The 17,589-nt window shown below is 37.2% G+C and overlaps 3 protein-coding genes across 3 annotated transcripts; 1 reads left to right on the top strand and 2 right to left on the bottom strand.

Moving 5' to 3' along the window:
* Positions 1 to 1,246: 1,246 nt before the first annotated feature.
* On the top strand, positions 1,247 to 3,935 carry LOC18016578 (ABC transporter F family member 1). Its single transcript, XM_024155749.1, has 5 exons — positions 1,247 to 1,340; positions 1,445 to 1,666; positions 1,865 to 2,149; positions 2,234 to 2,468; positions 2,580 to 3,935. Exons 2-5 carry the CDS (start codon positions 1,457 to 1,459, stop codon positions 3,635 to 3,637), a joined length of 1,788 nt encoding a protein of 595 aa, XP_024011517.1. The 5' UTR covers positions 1,247 to 1,340; positions 1,445 to 1,456; the 3' UTR covers positions 3,638 to 3,935.
* An 887-nt stretch (positions 3,936 to 4,822) lies between these two features.
* LOC18016579 (high affinity nitrate transporter 2.3) lies at positions 4,823 to 7,019 on the bottom strand. The gene is made up of 3 exons (XM_006400750.2): positions 6,165 to 7,019; positions 5,773 to 5,888; positions 4,823 to 5,669 (listed from the first exon to the last, which is right to left on the bottom strand). The coding sequence occupies exons 1-3, from the start codon at positions 6,987 to 6,989 to the stop codon at positions 4,997 to 4,999; spliced, it is 1,614 nt and encodes a 537-aa protein (XP_006400813.1). The 5' UTR covers positions 6,990 to 7,019; the 3' UTR covers positions 4,823 to 4,996.
* Positions 7,020 to 12,503: 5,484 nt separating this feature from the next.
* LOC18016580 (high affinity nitrate transporter 2.4) lies at positions 12,504 to 15,045 on the bottom strand. Its single transcript, XM_006400751.2, has 4 exons — positions 14,588 to 15,045; positions 14,148 to 14,499; positions 13,615 to 13,730; positions 12,504 to 13,161 (listed from the first exon to the last, which is right to left on the bottom strand). The coding sequence occupies exons 1-4, from the start codon at positions 15,043 to 15,045 to the stop codon at positions 12,504 to 12,506; spliced, it is 1,584 nt and encodes a 527-aa protein (XP_006400814.1).
* Between the last annotated feature and the right edge of the window lie 2,544 nt (positions 15,046 to 17,589).

The raw sequence follows: 17,589 nt of genomic DNA on the forward strand, positions 1-17,589 counted from the left end.
TGACGAAATTTTTTGATAGGACCTATCATGATCATCTTCAAGAATGAGTTTCTTATTTACATCTAGATAGAACAGACTTGATTGCATCAAACATGTAAAGCACAACTGTAAAAAGTTATTTGAACTACAAAAAAAAAAAATCAAAGTAACACCACAAAGCCGAATCCGTCAACACATTAAAGACCAGTGGGAGAAGAAAGGATTTAACTGAAAGTATCAGAACCAAATCGAATTCTCCTTTATTCCACTAATCAAGCAAACTAAGGAAACGTAGGGTTTTGCCTTGTTTACAGTTCCCAAAATGCTTCCTAAAATCTATCCAATAAACAAGAAAGACTAAACTATAGCCCCAGTTTCCTATGTATACTTATTCGAATCTTATATGCCTTTTTGTAGTTGCGCGTTTGCGTTTACGTTTACGTTTACATTTGTATTTTGTTTTTCGAATGAACCAACAATCCTCAAACATCTCAATATTTCTTTGTTGATTGTAAACCTAAAGGCTAAACGCAAACGGAAAAGATCTTTGGTTTGCAATTTGCAAAAGTACTTAAATACATTTGATTCTCTTATAAACACAGACGTACACACATAAATTACATCTCAAAACAATCGATGCCTAGTTCGTATAACAAACAATCGACACATCCACACAAGTAAGGCCTTGCTTGATTGTGTGAACTGTGACGCAACCCCTTTTTTTAGTTAATCCTAACCTCTCTTTCTCATATATACTTAGAACCACGTTTATCAAAGCTGATCCTTCCTACCAATGAGAAGGCCATAAGTCAAGATATGGGTTCAAATTCAAGATACAACATTGGTACATAATACGTATAACTCAGAAGTCAGGAGACAATTATATCCTCAGAAACATGGCTTGAAAATATAATCTTGGTTCAACTTCACAACTTAAAAATGTCAAATATCAAACAAATACACACAATGGGGCTGGTAGAAGAGTTTAAATAATTTGGTCTTCCATTTTTCACTTCTGGGTCTCTACTAACAGATATTGGGCTTCCATTTTTCACTTCTGGGTCTTCACTAACAAATATTGGGCTTTTAATACAATAAGCCCATATCTAAACGCACCTTATTCGGGACCGACCAGATGGGAGTTGCTGTTGTATTCCGATACGCAACTGAAGTGTGAAGCTAAACCCAGTCTCGCCGTACACGTGGCACTCCCAAAAGCATCGCCTCCTATAAATACCGATTCTTCCGCCTCGCGTCAACAGAAACCACCATTAACCCTAATTAGCCGAACAGGTGTCGTACAAAACTCTGAAACTAGATCTACAGATCTCTCGAGCTCACGATCTCCCCCAATCCCACAGGTAATTTCGTTATTTCTTCTTCTCTTACGGATTTTTGATTCTTCGATCTGTATTCTCCGTGGTTTAAATTTTTGGTATTTGTTCTTATGGTGGATTTGATTCAGGGAGATTTGAAGATGGTGTCAGACGCTAGCAAGAAGAAGGCTGCTCAGAAGAAAGCTGCTGCCGCCGCGAAAAGAGGCGGTAAAGCTGCAGCCGCTTCTAAATCGGCCGGTACTTCTTCCAATGGAGCTGATAACTTGTCGAGTGGTGTCGAAGCCCTTCAAATCTCTGATCGGACGTGCACCGGAATTCTCTGCTCGCATCCTCAATCAAGGGATATTCGGGTAAGTCTCTTACTTTAGCGTTTCTGTGATTCGATTTCGATGCTTTATGGTTTCATTGGAATTTCGTTGTTTTCTAATTTGATTCGTGATGATCTGTGAATATTTATTTGTTCTCATGAATCAGCGTTTTATGATGTAAACTTCGTATCTGAGAGTTTTCGATTGATGGATTGTCAAATTTTTATATATCTGTTGCAGATAGAATCTCTGTCTGTCACGTTTCATGGTTACGACCTCATTGTGGATTCAATGTTGGAGCTTAACTATGGAAGACGTTACGGTCTGCTTGGGTTGAATGGTTGTGGAAAGTCCACACTTTTAACTGCAATTGGACTCAGGGAGTTGCCGATTCCTGATCACATGGATATCTATCATCTCTCCCACGAGATTGAAGCTACTGACATGACTTCCCTTGAGGCTGTTATGAGCTGTGACGAGGAGAGGTTGAAGCTGGAGAAGGAAGTTGAAACTCTGATTGAGCAGGTTTGTATAAAAAAACAATTGACTGAGTGCTGAATTTGATGTTTTGTGTTGGATGCTAATTATAGGGTTGCTTTTTTTTTCCAGGATGATGGAGGGGGAGAGCGTCTTGATACTATCTATGAGCGGTTAGAAGCCATGGATGCTTCAACCGCAGAGAAGCGTGCTGCTGAAATTCTGTTTGGTCTTGGTTTCGACAAGGAAATGCAGGCCAAGAAAACTAAAGATTTCTCTGGTGGCTGGAGGATGAGAATTGCATTAGCAAGAGCACTCTTCATAATGCCAACGATCCTTTTGCTTGATGAGCCGACAAATCATTTAGGTTGGTGATCTTTCTTCTTCTCTACTTGCTTCGGATGGTTTTCTACTGTGTGTTCTTTTGTATTGTGTTTTTTTCTTCTATCCTGAGTCTTATGTTCTCTCGTGAAAACAGATTTGGAAGCTTGTGTCTGGTTAGAGGAGAGTCTGAAGAATTTTGACCGCATCCTTGTTGTGGTATCCCACTCACAGGATTTCTTGAATGGAGTCTGTACAAACATCATCCACATGCAAAGCAAACAGCTCAAGTACTACACTGGTAACTTTGATCAGTATTGCCAGACCCGTTCTGAACTAGAAGAGAACCAGATGAAACAATACAGATGGGAGCAGGAGCAGATTTCTCACATGAAGGAGTACATTGCTCGGTTTGGTCACGGATCAGCCAAACTTGCTCGTCAGGCACAGAGTAAGGAGAAAACATTGGCAAAGATGGAGAGAGGTGGGCTCACAGAAAAGGTCGCCAGGGATAGCGTTCTCGTTTTCCGTTTCGCTGATGTCGGGAAGCTTCCACCGCCAGTGCTTCAGTTTGTGGAAGTCTCTTTCGGGTACACACCTGACTACCTCATATACAAAAACCTCGACTTTGGTGTCGACTTGGACTCGAGGGTTGCACTTGTTGGACCCAATGGAGCTGGAAAGAGTACTCTTTTGAAGCTCATGACTGGTGACTTGCACCCTACTGAAGGAATGGTTCGGCGTCACAACCACTTGAAGATTGCTCAGTACCATCAGCATCTGGCTGAGAAGCTAGACCTGGAATTGCCTGCACTTCTCTACATGATGCAGGAGTTCCCTGGTAACGAGGAGGAGAAGATGAGAGCTGCGATTGGTAGGTTTGGTCTAACAGGAAAGGCCCAGGTTATGCCGATGAAGAATCTATCTGACGGACAGAGGAGCCGTGTGATATTCGCATGGTTGGCTTATAAGCAGCCTAACATGCTTCTGTTGGATGAGCCGACTAACCATTTGGACATTGAGACAATCGACTCTCTCGCTGAGGCGTTGAACGAGTGGGATGGTGGTTTGGTTCTGGTGAGTCACGACTTCAGGCTGATTAACCAAGTGGCTCATGAGATATGGGTGTGTGAGAAACAATGCATAACCAAATGGAACGGTGACATTATGGACTTTAAGAAGCACCTCAAGGCTAAAGCTGGACTTGAAGATTGAATGTAGAGTCAAGTTTCTCTCCTCTTTTAAGGAAAGAAAAGGAAAAGACTCTATTGGGTCATGCCTCGGCTCGGACCTATGGCAAGAAGGGCGACCGACCGCCCTTCATTTCTTAGGCCTGCACTTTGCTCTTTTTTTTTTTTTTTTTACTATTTGTTTGTGATCGTTTTTTTGAAGGCGAAAGAGAGACATGGAAAAAGTAATATTTTTGGTGGTATTGTAGAATCTTTAATTTTCTCAAAGACAGATGTTGACGATTATGATATTATTTTAATATTAAAGCGAAAATAGTTTCGTATAGTAGATTCGAATATTCTTTGGAAAAGCATCCGAATATTCTATATGATTCAATAGGTGTTACTTTGTTAGGTATGTTGCTCGGAGAAACTTTTCTCCTATGCAAAAGCAGGGTTTGGTGAGGCATCAAACAATGCTGAGTATTCTTGTTATTCTCGTCAGTGGATTTTAGTTACTGAGGTGTTAAAAAAGACCCAATTCAATTATTTTGAAATTGTTTCAAACTCTTCTGAAATCTGAAGTGAATCAATTCAACTGCAAGGTTAATAAGATTTTAGTAGCCTCTGTCTTATATGCGAGGGCTCTATCCGAGGTTCCTGAGCTGTGGAACTAATGGTTATGTGGAAGGTATTAGGTATGCTGAATTTGATGTTCTTCCTGGAATCAAGAGAGCCAATAGTTCATCTTGGTGGCTGCAGCGACTCAAAACACCTGAAGAAACCGATGTAGCTTGTTTTTAGTCTTACACAGAGAAAACGCAATGCCTCTTTACCCTTTTCCAAACATTTCTTTGATCCTATAGAGTTTTGAAAAAAAAAAAACACAATTTCAGGCTTCCTAAGAAATGGAGCTATTGGACTAAATGTGAGTGGAAACTTCACAGGTATACTCTCAATCATCTTACACCTGATTAGAAAATGTTTATAGTTTTTTTTTTACTAGTTGCTCTGCTCAGATTCTTTCAATGTGTTCTGTTTCTTAGATGTGAATATTACTCATACAATTGCTTCTTCCGTAGTCTTTGTTCATAAAGTTATCTTCATGTGGACTCTTCTTGGCATTTCAAGCATCTTCAACAGAGATCTGTCTTTGCTCCTATACGTTTGACATATAAAACTGTTTGAAGAAAATATTATAGACGCAAGAAAATAAAGAGTTGTTGAACATTTTTACTTTCATTGAACTGATAGACATTACAATAACTAATACGAAGCAAGTACCGAGCTCATCGAAACTTACCTATTAGAGCAAGATCTTGCTCAGTTACATATCTCATATGAGAGGAACATGAAACTAATAAAAGGGTAGGGTTTATGTATATATATATAAGGAAAAATGTCTTCAAACATGAGTCGGAGTTCTGTTCTCCGGTGATGGAATGTCAGACAAAGCTACTTTCCGGCTCCTCTCAGACCGACTATTCTCAGCGAACTTGATGCTTCCTTCGTGCAACCCTTGTCGTTTCTCGTCCTCTGTCCACTCAGAGCCGTAGTAATATTCCTCCTTGGATCTTTCTCCATCTCTCGACGGTCTCAAAAACATGCTTCCCCATTGCGGAAAATGTATAAACGCAACGGGGAGCGTGGACAAAACCGCCATAGCTCCCATCAACGAGAGTCCTTCCGCTGTGCTAAACCTCGAAGTTGAGAAGAAAAGAAGTTGAGTCACACCGGAACCAAAGTTTCCTCCTGCGCCAGTTAGTCCCGATATGAGCCCTAGAGATCTGCGAGAGACGAAAGGTGCAACCCCGAAGAGTGCTCCGCAAGCTGCTTGTGTACCGATTGAGAAGAGCATCATTGCCAAAATTGCTATGGGAAGTGTATTAGCACGACCTAGCCAGATGCAAAAGAGAGCTCCTATGGTTTGAAAGATCCATAAGATCCATAACCGGCCTCTCATGCCAAAGAGTCGTGCTGCTACATCAGAAGCATAGCCACCGAAGGGACGTGCGAAGAAGTTTGCCATGCCGAAGCTGGCTGCTACAATACCGGCTGTTTGAAGCTTAAGGTTAAACCTGATACGTAAAGAACAAGAAAAAAAAAGTTGTTATTTATTACCTGTGCAAGAAGTAAGTAAAGAAGATCATCATTTTGGATTTAAGGAAGAAGAAATCAAACCTGTCGTAGAAATATCCGGAGATAACGTTGTTGATAGTCAATTCAATTCCCATGGAAGATCCATAAAGCAAAAATAATATCCATGTTCTGTAGTTCTTCACAGCGAACCAGAAAACCTAAAACAAGTAGCATAATAAAAATAAAAAACCGTTAGCCACTTGAGATTTATTTTTAAAAAATGCTCTTAATAATGTTTCGTATCAAATTTGTTGCCAAATAGCTACTGTCATTTGTTTTAAACTGGCAATAATTTTGAAAGATTCGCAAATTTTGCTACGACTAAAATTCATCGCAAAAATTCATTACTACGTTTAGTGCTTGCAAGATTCTTTTAAATAGATCCATATTGTTCTTGATTTATTATATATTAAAAAAATGAGACGAAAAAGTACCTTGGAGAATTTGTCTTTAGAAACTTGACCACTCTTCTGAAGGGTACTAAGGTTACCATCAGGGAGATCTTGGCCGAGAGTGAGGACGAGAATGCCCATCACGACTTGAAGAAAGCCAGGGACGAAGAATGCTATGCGCCAAGCCATGAACGGAGTGGCTCCGGCGAGCTTGATCACGTGGAAGACCATTGGCATGAGTAGCTGAGTCACTCCACCGCCCATATCACCCCACCCTCCGGCGCAGCCGTTGACTAGTCCTATGATCTTCCCGTTGAACATGACGCTGGTCCAATACTGGCACGACACGAACGTGGCGAGACAGAAACCGATCATGAACCGGACGGCTAAGTATCCTCCCGCGTCGGTCACAAACGACATTGAGAAGACCATTGGAGCGGTTAGCATGAGCGAGAAGGCAGTTCCATACCGTGCACCGAGGAGGTCACAAACCGCTCCCATGGCTAACCTTGAGAAAATGGCGCCGGAGACGGAGGCAACTCCGGCATTACCGATGTCGGTTTTGGTGAGGTCGAGGTTGTCACGGATGATGGGGACTAACGGTGCCGCGGCAAAGGTTGAGATGAAGCAAGTGAAGAATGAAACCCATCCTAAGTGGAAGGCTCTCATGTGAGGTTTAGCAAATGAGAGTGGGTTGAACACTTTGGCCCGGTGTTCGGAATCAACCGGCATGGCAAACTTGGCCGTTGGATCGTCGGATATGATAGTTTGGGATGAAACATCGACAGAGAAGGAGAAGACCTGTTCTCTTGCTGTGACTCCATGCAAGGAGGTTCCAATGGAGCCTTCGTCGTCCTTGGAAGCCATTTTAAGTTTGAGAGTAGGAGATGAAAGACTCTGAGTTGGAGAGAAGGTTTATTGCTCTTTGTTGTGTGTTTGGTGTAATTGGGGGATTGAGAGATGCAAACTATATATAGAGCCAGAGGGATATACCATTACCAATAACATATGGTGGGTAGGGTTAGGTGGGTCCAAAAATAATACCAATTTGTGATTAGTAACTGACAACCGCATTTATTTATATATGACTTTTAATTTTGATTATTAATTATTAATGACGGAGAAAAGGCATATCAGTTTATAATTTGAGAGCTAACATATTCTTCCTGCATAGTGTTGCTGCTAATACGTGCTTGGTTATTACTAACGTACGTTTCATACGTGTACCACATTTGCGTTTTGAGTTTTGCCTGACACATTTGCGTATGATACGCGATGCAAGAATTTTGAAGAACATTGATTAACCCGAAAAAAAATTTATCCCTTCTGATTTCCGAATCGATTTTTTTAGGTTTTGGATTTAGGTATTTTTTTTGGGTAAGATGTTAAGAATTGATTTAGGTATTTTGAGTTTAAAAAGAAAGATAAAGTATTTAAATATGGATATTTTAGGAATCATGAGGTTTTCTCAAGTTTTAGTGTTTTTTATTCCTTATAAATTCATTTCAAGCAACCCCCGCAAAGTTGAAGATCTTATAGTGAGAAATCAATATTTACACTTTTATCTGACAAAGTTTCCTATACAGTGATATTCTATATACATAATTAAGTAAAATGCTTTAACAAAAAATGATTTGAGTAAAAGACATAAGAAAAACGTTTCGTTTTGCATAAAGTTATAGTTTAAAAATATGGAAGAAATCTACCAAAATACGTATAAATCTATGTGGGTACATAGAGATTATTATTTCTGTGGAATTTCTGTAAAAGGGGCGATAGAGATACGAACGTTGACAGTTGCCAGTTGGTATGCCATTGGCGATAGCTAAAAAGCCTAAGAGGCCGTACACATCAATGATGGCAAAAAGCGTCAAAATGTCTTTAATAATTTTCAATTTGTCTCTTGAGTTTTCCATGTGGTCAGCTCACCAAATGAAAATATTATTATCTTAAAACAAGCTCCCACAAAAATGCTCTAATGTTTCAAAACATTATATATAATGTCTAGCTCATATGTTATTATTAACTTTCCGCGAATATTATTTGATATTCGCATATCCTTATTGCTCACGATGAAACGAAATGATAAGTTGACTTTCATGAATCTTTCTTAATTTGGTTTAATCTCAATGTCGAACCTCTATACTCGTCACATTTTGTTTTGGCAGCTATAGATTTCAAGTGGTTATAGTCTTAAATACGATTTAAATAAGGTTAAATCATTCGTTTTGTAATGTTTTAGTTTTATTGTTTTCACATGTAGGGAAGGCAACTATAAAAGTCCAATGTTTATAGGTTATAAAATTCAAATTTTGTGGGAAGGTCAAACAAAAAAAATTCTCAAACAATCTTTCATAACATGAGTAATGGCTCATTGACTTCTTATCTTTATTTAATATTCATGGCTTGCTTATCTTTTAGTTACAACTTGGTAGACTTATAAGCATCATATATATGTAAAACAGATTAATGCAAACAGCCTAGGGTCTATTTCTTGGGCAAATCAAGATGGTTAATTTCATTTGTATATAACCGAACATAAAACAACTAAATGATTCATCCGAAAACTTAAAACTTTTTTTTGGAACTCCATCGTTGTTTAAAAGTAGTAATCTTTTAAAGTTGAATGAAAATAGGTATTTTGATAATTTCTTAAGTTAGCATGCTATATACAAAATGAGATATATTCAGTCTTTACTGTTTCGGTTTAATTGAGATATATACAAAATGAACTAAAACCTAAACTCGTTTGGGACTTTGGGTTGGTTCTTTATTTAATGCGTTCGAATAGGTCACATTCAATATCTTTTAAGAAAAAAGATTTATTTTTATGTTTTTGAAAAAGCTCGTTTTGTTTTTTTTCTTTTGGTTTATCTGGTTCAGGTTACAGTTTGTGAAATATAGAAGAAAAAAAGAAAAAAAAAACAATGAATCTGACAAATTGAAAGATTCCAGATACTTTTTTAGATTGGATTTTTCAATTAATTTTGGATTGCGTAGGCTTTTGGTGTCTACACTCCAAGTGGCTCAAAAAGTAAACGGTGTGAATAGATTAGAGTCAAAAGTTGTAGGTTAAAAAGATAGTATTTACTTTTGTTCAGCGTGAATAGATTGGGATCCTTTTGTAATTTTACGGAAAGTTTAGATTAATACTAGTATAATATAGTCGCTCGAATGACGGCAATTTTCACGTAACAATGAACGTGGAGCTTGTTCACCAGAAAAGTAGTTGATGCTTATCGTGGTCATATAAAAAAATTATGATAGGTGAGGGTGCTAATTATTGACTTACTTATTCACGTTAATGATAATTCAATTGACTTATCTATTAATACTATTTTTAAAACCGTACAGATCACAGCATTGGGTTCTCTGTCCTTATGATGCGGAAGATGTACGGCCTCCTCTCTCTGACTGTAATCCTCATCATTCTAACCCTTGAATTTATTACACGTCATCTACAAATCTTGTTCATTTGTTCTCGTACGTAGACAAAAGTTCTTAAGACGTTTGTACTATTTTAAAAAGATTGCTAGTAATCGGGTTTAGAGCTGAATCAACCAATTTGGGTTTAGAGCTGAATCAACCAATTATACGGCATATATTTTAGTTCTGATTTGGTAATTAATATCTTTAACACTCAAAAGAAACAAAAGCTGAACTGCGTAATCCCTCCACAGATATGGGATAGGATCTTATTAATATTTTTAGAGTGTTAATTAATCAGATAAGGCGTAGACAACTTAGTTATCATATGAGAGATGGGCAAAGGATATGAACAAACAAAAGTTAATTCTAAAGAATAGTCTTACGGAAAAACATCCTTTACGTTTCTGCATTGCTTTTTAAAAAAAAAGTTAATTGTCATAAATAAACTAAATTCATAAGTCGTTAACAGTAGGTAAAGTAATAATAATCTAAAAGACATAACTTTGTTGGTCAAAGCCATAATAACACCATTTTGCTGAACATATCACATCGTTGGTCACTGTAAAATTTACATGGCAGCCATAAACTCTCTTACTAGTTTGAGTTTAGATACGGGCCTATAACCTATGTAGAGTGGTCTAAATGTTTGAGGGACATGACATGTTAGTTGACAAACTAGTTTTCGACTCCTTTCACTTTGATTTTTAATCATGGTTTAGACGTTTTAAATGACAAAAGTACATGCTGTTTCATATATTCATGTAATTAGTCAACATTTCGGCATGAAATTTCCGATTAGTAGCTAAGTAGCTAATTGAAAACAAACCATAGTGGGATATTAATGGGATAAGGAGTTATATCAACGTGGGCTGGCTATAAGTTAGGCAAATTGTGAGAAGGAAGCTGAAAACTAGTTGGGCTTGATGAGCTTTCTGAAAAGTCCATAGCAGTCAGACCTATCATATACAGTAGGCTTTTATTAAAGCACAAATTGCTACATAAGTTAAACAAGTGATCTAATTCGGTTGAATGGGCTATTTTGGACGAAGTCCAATTCTTTTGTTAAGTAAGATTCCTAAGATTTAAGAGTCTTTTTTTTAGCTAACATATTCTACTAATAATGACAAACAATATGTTAGCTAAAACATGGCATAAGACATGGAAATTGGAAATTGGCTAAAATATCAAACTTTTTTCATAAGACATGGAAATTGGTTGAGTATCAAAAAAGTTTGATATTTTAGCTAACATATTCTACTTATAGTGACAAAGAATATGAATTACCAATCATTCAAACAGCTGCGTAAATATAAGAAAAAAAAAAGCTAGGTATATGGCATATATATGCAATATCTAACGACTTAATTCTGGTACAGAAAAAACCGTGACAAAGAAGACCATAAAATAAAGAATGAAAGAACAGGAAAATTGGTTTTATCAGACCTGAATTATCGAAAAATGTTAATTTCATACCTGAAGTTGTCTATGTGCTAAAACATTCGCTAATATCTTATTAATTCAAATTTCATACTTAAACTTTGGATTTGTGCTAAAACCTATACAAGACTAACGGTGTTAAAAAGCCGTCAAGTTGTAGTCTACGTGTCAGCCAACGACAATATTTAGTTTTCAAAACTTGGTTTTGAATGATAAATTTTGGTTCTATTTGGTTTTTTAACCGCTCCGAACCTGTAGGCCTCCATTATTAGCCCCTGCCAAAGAGAAGAAAACCAAAGACAGCCACTTTACTTTGGGTCGGAGCCATCTGCCTTTGTCTTCAACTCAACGCCATCATCTTCATGTCTTTTCCACTTCAAGGTTTCTTGAATTTGTTTTTTTTTCCCTTTCTTAGCAACTTTCCCTCCCACAACGAAATATCGCTCGCAACTTCAGTCGAGAGATTCAATTTACTCTGAATTGACCAACAAGGCAACGACCTTTTTCGATTTCCAATTTAAGATTTCCTCTTTTTCTTTCTTGAATGTTTCGACAGTAAATTTCTGAAGGTCGTTGCTTAATTCAGGAACTTGACTCTAATGGAGGCTCTCTTTGGCTACGTCGCCGTCGGGAAAAAATCTCCCGACCATAGTGGTGATAACAAAAAATCAAAACCAACCTCTCTGACCCAGATCTTCATCCTCGACCCGAGTAAATCCCAGAACACAGCAATCATGCTCAATTTCCACGCAAACATAACAGATCGAGGTCATGAAATCATTAATGGAAGGCAACGATTTCCACCCAGACACACTAGAGATGTTTGCGAGAATAGACTCCAACGAAAGAAGAACAATCAGCAATTCTCTCGTTCCACGGCAACACCGCAAAGCTAGCCGACGCGGAATCGTTCCTGTATCATCTCCTTAAGGCCATGCCTTGCGCGTTCACTCGTTCAACCCTCTGCTCTTCACGCAGAAACGTTGGGTCGCAATTTCTCTTTCAACCTCTTTTTAAAACAAAACGACGTAATTTGAAGTCTCACAGCAAACGATGCTGTTTTGCTTGATATATCGGACCAATTTTTAAAAACCGACGACGTAGTTCCTTACGTGGCTGACACGTTGACGACTATTTGACGGCTTCTTAACACTGTTTAATCTCGGGTAGGTTTTAGCACAAATTCAAAGTTTAAGTATGAAATTTAAATTATTAAAATTTTAACTAATGTTTTAACACGGTAGATAATTGAAGTATGAAATTAACATTTTTTTAATAGTTTAGGTCTGAGTTGGCCAATTTTCTTGAAAGAACACGTTCAGTTCGTAGCTCAAACAAATTATTTAAAGCGATACTAGAACAAAAAAGAAAAATTTAAAAACAAGAAAATTGTAACGAAATTATACAAATAATAGTATAACACCTCTTATGAAAATTAAACATATCGATCAACTACTTTACACGTTTGGAGCAACATAGTAATTTGATATAACACATTAAAAACACAAATAACTCTCAAACGTGTTCCGCAAAAGGAGACGGTGCAGAAGCCACGCGCGGTCCACGCTCCGACCTACTATTGACCGCAAACTTCAAACTCCCTTCATGCATACCCTTTTGCTTCTCCGTCTCCGTCCACTCTTTCAGGTAGTAATACTCCTCCGTAGATTTCTTTTCATCTCCCGTGGAAGCCAAAAACATGCTTCCCCATTGCGGGAAATGAACTAACGTGACAGGTAATGTACACGCGACAATCATCACTCCCATCCACGTCAGTCCTTGTTCCGTCGTGAACGTGGAAGTCGAGAAGAACACTAGTTGGGTCAGACCGGAGCCGAAGTTTCCTCCTGCTCCAGTTAACCCGGAGATGATGCCTAAGGAGCGGCGAGAGATGAAAGGTATGATGGCGAAGGTGGCTCCACAAGCTGCTTGAGCCCCGAGTGAGAAGAGGATCATAGAGAAAATCGCGGTCGGGAGCGTCGTGGCTCGGCCTAGCCATACGCAGAAGCAACCGCCTAAAGTTTGGATGATCCATAGAGTCCAAAGACGGCCTCTCATGCCGAAGTATCTAGCTGAAATGTCTGAGGCCCAGCCGCCGATAGGACGCGCAAAGAAGTTTGCCATACCAAAGCTTGCGGCGATTATACCGGCCGTGTGAAGCTTCAGATGGAACCTACATAAATGGTCAACATATATTGAGTTTTTTTATGGTCTTTTTTGAATCAAAATCATACAAAAAAAAGGAATGTAGTGGATTTGCGAAAAGAAAAAGAACAAAACGTTAAGAAAATATTTATAGAGGAAAATCATTATCAGTACTAAAAGAACGTTTTTTTTTTTTTTAATGTTTTGGTAAAAATAATCATGTGATAGTCGTTCAAACCGACCACTTGAGCATGCAACTGCAGCTCTGCAAGTGATACGTACTATAATTAAGGGAACATGGCGAGCATGAACATTAAGGTTAATAAATAAATTTTAATTTTTCGAAAAAATTATAAATATAAGAACCCTCGTAAATTGTCATAAACATCACTCTGCCAATAGCAACTAAACTCTTATATTAATTTTCATAGAATAACGTTAACGGTTTTAAAATGCGAGTTGATATTTATGAAAATTTTACCTGTCAAAAAAGTACTCGGCGATGACGTTATCGGTTGTGAGCTCTACTCCCATAGAGTATCCATAGAGCAGCACGAACACCCATGTCCTGTAGTTTGTGATCGCGTACCATAAAACCTGGTAACGTTGTCCACGAGAAAATTATGAGAGTTTTAACAAGATCCTTAAAAGAAAGGAGAGAAAAAGATTATGAAAAGAGTATAATATTTAGAGATGATAAAATTTACAATTACTTAGGTATAATAAGAGTTTCGATTCGTATTTAGATGTTTTAGGAAAAAAATTAAAAAGAGAGTGATTTTCTTGGATTATTTATAATTGTCTACGTGTAAAATATTAATCTAATTAAGATCTATCAGAAGTTCAGAACAACCATTACTATACACCACTAAAACTATATAATTTAGACAACGATCAGTACTCTTAACTGTATAGTACTACAGTACATATATATATATATATATATAGGATTAAGAATTAATCAAAGGATCCAAGAAGAAAATAACATTTCTTTATAATTAAATTACTAAGTACCTTTGAGAACTTGTCTTTAGTAACAGCACCTTGCTTCTCGAGTGTGCTTCTATTACCATCAGGGAGATCTTGTCCAAGAGTCAAGACCAAGATCCCCATGATGATATGCATCCACCCGGGGACAAAGAAAGCCATCCTCCACGCGGTGAAGGACGTTGATCCCAACCGTCGAATGATCTCATAAACCAACGGCATGAGAAGCTGCGTGACTCCACCTCCCATATTCCCCCACCCGGCCGCTGTCCCGTTCACTAGACCTATGATCTGACCGTTGAACATCGTACTCATCCAGTACTGACACGACACGAAGGTCGCGAGGCAGAATCCGATCATGAACCTCACCGTTATGTACCTATATAGTGAAAACATTGTTAAGATCAAACTAAGTGAAGTAAAGAGCGTAAAGTTTGCACAGGTTAAAGATTAACAAGCATGCTTACCCGCCAGCATCAACAACAAAAGACATGGAGAAGACAGTTGGGGCCGAGAGCATGACGAGGAAAGCGCAGCCATAACGTGGCCCAAGTAGATCGCAAACGGCTCCCATAACAAGCCTAGAGAAGATACTTCCCGAGACAGAGGCAACACCGGCGTTTCCTACGTCTTGTCTGGTGAGATTAAGGTTATCTCGAATGATTGGGACGAGAGGAGCAGCAGCGAAAGTGGAAACAAAGCAAGTGAAGAATGAGATCCAAGCAAGATGGAAAGTTCTCATGTGTGGAGCTTCAAAAGAGAATAGTTTGAAGACTTTGGCTTTATGTTCGGTGTCCACGGGAAGAGAGAATTTCGCTGATGTGTCGGAAGGAACCACTGGAGATTGGACTGAGAATGCATAGCTTTGTTCTCGGCCGGTGACTCCATGCATTGAGCTTCCCGGTTCACCGAAACCATCGGCCATTTTGTATTTTATGTTTTTTGGTTGTGGTTTTGTGTTTAGGGAACAAAAGGAGGAAGAGTGGTTTATATAGAGATACGAAAGTTGACTTACTAAGAGCCGATGGAAAATTGGAGATTCTAAATTGCTATAAGTGGGATTCGTTTTACGTGTATAATACTATATTAGTATAGTTCTTAACGAAAATTAATGACTCAAAATTTGTTTATGCGAGCTGATTGATTACAATTATACAAGTAGGTCATTATATTAACAATATGGAATATTCACTTTCGCCGCGCGCATGCATAAACGCGAATTAAGCCTCGTCCTACGTCCCAAAGGTTCACTTAGATTCCAATTATTTTATTACTGATCAATTTGATTACACACAACTGTCCATATTCTGAGAATGAGATGTTTGAGTTTGAAATTGGGAGTGACTATTTTCGAGTTTTGTTGCTGGTATCTTTTTCTTTGATTTAATAAAATATACTCGTAATGAAATAACTGATACTATATTTTATATTTAAGCTCTCTGCTTTTATAATTTATCAAATGACTGATGATCGTTTTATAAATTCAAAAATAAAATGTTCATCAAACATAATTTCGGGAAAAAAACTGCAACGGTTTTGCAAATGTAAATACAACATATCCTCCTTACATACATAAATTACTGTATACAATTTTAATTGGTAGCATAATTTGAAAGTATATGTCACATAGTAGTCTAGTTTCTTCATATGTAGGGTTCCTTTTATTTATATAAGCGCTTCTGACCATTAGAAAAAAACGTAAACAGTATACAGTGTTACAGAATAAAAATTCATTTATATTCCTTAGAAACATTATTTGTACGTCGTCTATGATTATAAGCTTTTATCATTATATGACTGATGATCGTTTTATAATAAAATTATAAAAATATCATCTATCATGGAGTTTACTAACGGGAATTCATATGTTAAGTTTCCTTGAAATTTGTGAGATAAGAGAGATGCAAAAATCAATCCAAGAAAATCACGGTGTGATACATTACGTTATATTCATACATCATATATACATGGGGACGAGTCCCGTCGGGTCCGTCTTCTATATGTGGACTATGTGTTTGCATGGATTGAAAGGTTCCATGTGATAATGTATATTATTTTTGGGGTTAATTAGTGTTAAATATACTAGTGTTATTGAAAGAAACAAAATATCTAGATTCTTACTTATTAAAATATAGTTGTGATGATGATGTAATCAGATCCCTAATTAACTATGCTTAGGAAAGATTGTAATAGCAGAATAACAGTTGTATTTTGTTCTTTTCTAAAGAAAGTCACCATGCGTTTCCCTTCTTCAGAAATAATAAAAAGGAATCAGGAAAACCCAGAGGCGACGTGCAAATGTGCAATATGTAATACTGTACTATGAGAAATATATATACAATATCATAGTTTGATTATATAATTTGTAACGAATATAACTATCTACATGACAAATAATAGCATATGAAGCCTTCGATGACTTTTTTGTTTGTTTGAAAAACTGATCTCATATTAGTAACAGATAACATTATAACACTATATTAGATTCATTAGTGTTAATTCATAATGACTTTCATGTTTTGTGACTGAACATTTGTTTCTATATATTTAGCGTTTTTCTGTTCTGGGTTTTTCTTAATGAAATCTTAATTATGTCTTATAATTGATTGGATTAGGAAAGTGCTTTCTGAAGGAAAAAAAAGAATCTTATGTTGTCAAGGAGGTAGCAACATGCTGGCTAATTGGTTACAATGCCAGCAGATTTACAGGCTCGCACAAATAATTATATATATGTGAATTATACGTGTCTCTTAGTCTAAATCGGTTCAACAATTTGCAAGTCAAATTCTCCGGATTCCATTAGATTATCGAAGTTAATTTGATGATGTCATCTTATTATATGACTTTATTTTGTCATCGAGTTCATCTTAAGTTAAAGCAATTATTATAAAATATAACGCAGTTACGAAATATAAGTTTTGACGCAAAGGGTTTGAAAGAAACCCAGTTGTCTAATGTTTATCTTCTTTTGTCTTATCATAAGTCGTACACTATGAAGATTCTTAATAGCGAGCCAAGCAATGAAAGAGTTATCTTGAGGGAACCAAACAATCCTTCCACATTAGTCTTTCAACTATTGGGCCACGATGATGCATTATTTGATTTAAAGATAATTTTGCATATTAACTACAATTATTTGGTTACTTAGCATGACTTTTCATACTTGTATCATATGTTCCAATATTTGGGACGCGGATTTTCATATTGTAGTAATGACAAAATGACGAAAATGTTACCAGTGCAACAAAATAGACGGGCATTAGCCAATTATTAACTTATGTTTGTATTATAGATCTACTTATTGCATAATATTCAAATTGATAAACCATCACACTCAAACTCGTTCTTAAACCACTTCTTTGACCTTTCTCAAAATTACTTTCTTGCTGCACCACATTTTCGACCGTGTCTAATTACTTTCCTTAACCATCAAAAGAACTCGGAACCAACTTTATTTGTGTCAATGTCA

This window comes from Eutrema salsugineum, unplaced genomic scaffold (assembly GCF_000478725.1).
Source record: "Eutrema salsugineum unplaced genomic scaffold, Eutsalg1_0 scaffold_2, whole genome shotgun sequence".
Classification (NCBI taxonomy): Eukaryota; Viridiplantae; Streptophyta; class Magnoliopsida; order Brassicales; family Brassicaceae; genus Eutrema; species Eutrema salsugineum.

Coding starts and splice junctions, on each gene's coding strand:
- LOC18016578 (XM_024155749.1), top strand. CDS start 1,457: ATGGTGTCAGACGCTAGCAAGAAGAAGGCTGCTCAGAAGAAAGCTGCT. Junction 1,667..1,864: donor CTCAATCAAGGGATATTCGG/GTAAGTCTCTTA, acceptor TATCTGTTGCAG/ATAGAATCTCTGTCTGTCAC. Junction 2,469..2,579: donor TGAGCCGACAAATCATTTAG/GTTGGTGATCTT, acceptor TCGTGAAAACAG/ATTTGGAAGCTTGTGTCTGG.
- LOC18016579 (XM_006400750.2), bottom strand. CDS start 6,989: ATGGCTTCCAAGGACGACGAAGGCTCCATTGGAACCTCCTTGCATGGA. Junction 5,889..6,164: donor CTAAAGACAAATTCTCCAAG/GTACTTTTTCGT, acceptor TACTTGTTTTAG/GTTTTCTGGTTCGCTGTGAA. Junction 5,670..5,772: donor TCCGGATATTTCTACGACAG/GTTTGATTTCTT, acceptor TTTACGTATCAG/GTTTAACCTTAAGCTTCAAA.
- LOC18016580 (XM_006400751.2), bottom strand. CDS start 15,045: ATGGCCGATGGTTTCGGTGAACCGGGAAGCTCAATGCATGGAGTCACC. Junction 14,500..14,587: donor TTTGTTGTTGATGCTGGCGG/GTAAGCATGCTT, acceptor TTCACTATATAG/GTACATAACGGTGAGGTTCA. Junction 13,731..14,147: donor CTAAAGACAAGTTCTCAAAG/GTACTTAGTAAT, acceptor CAACGTTACCAG/GTTTTATGGTACGCGATCAC.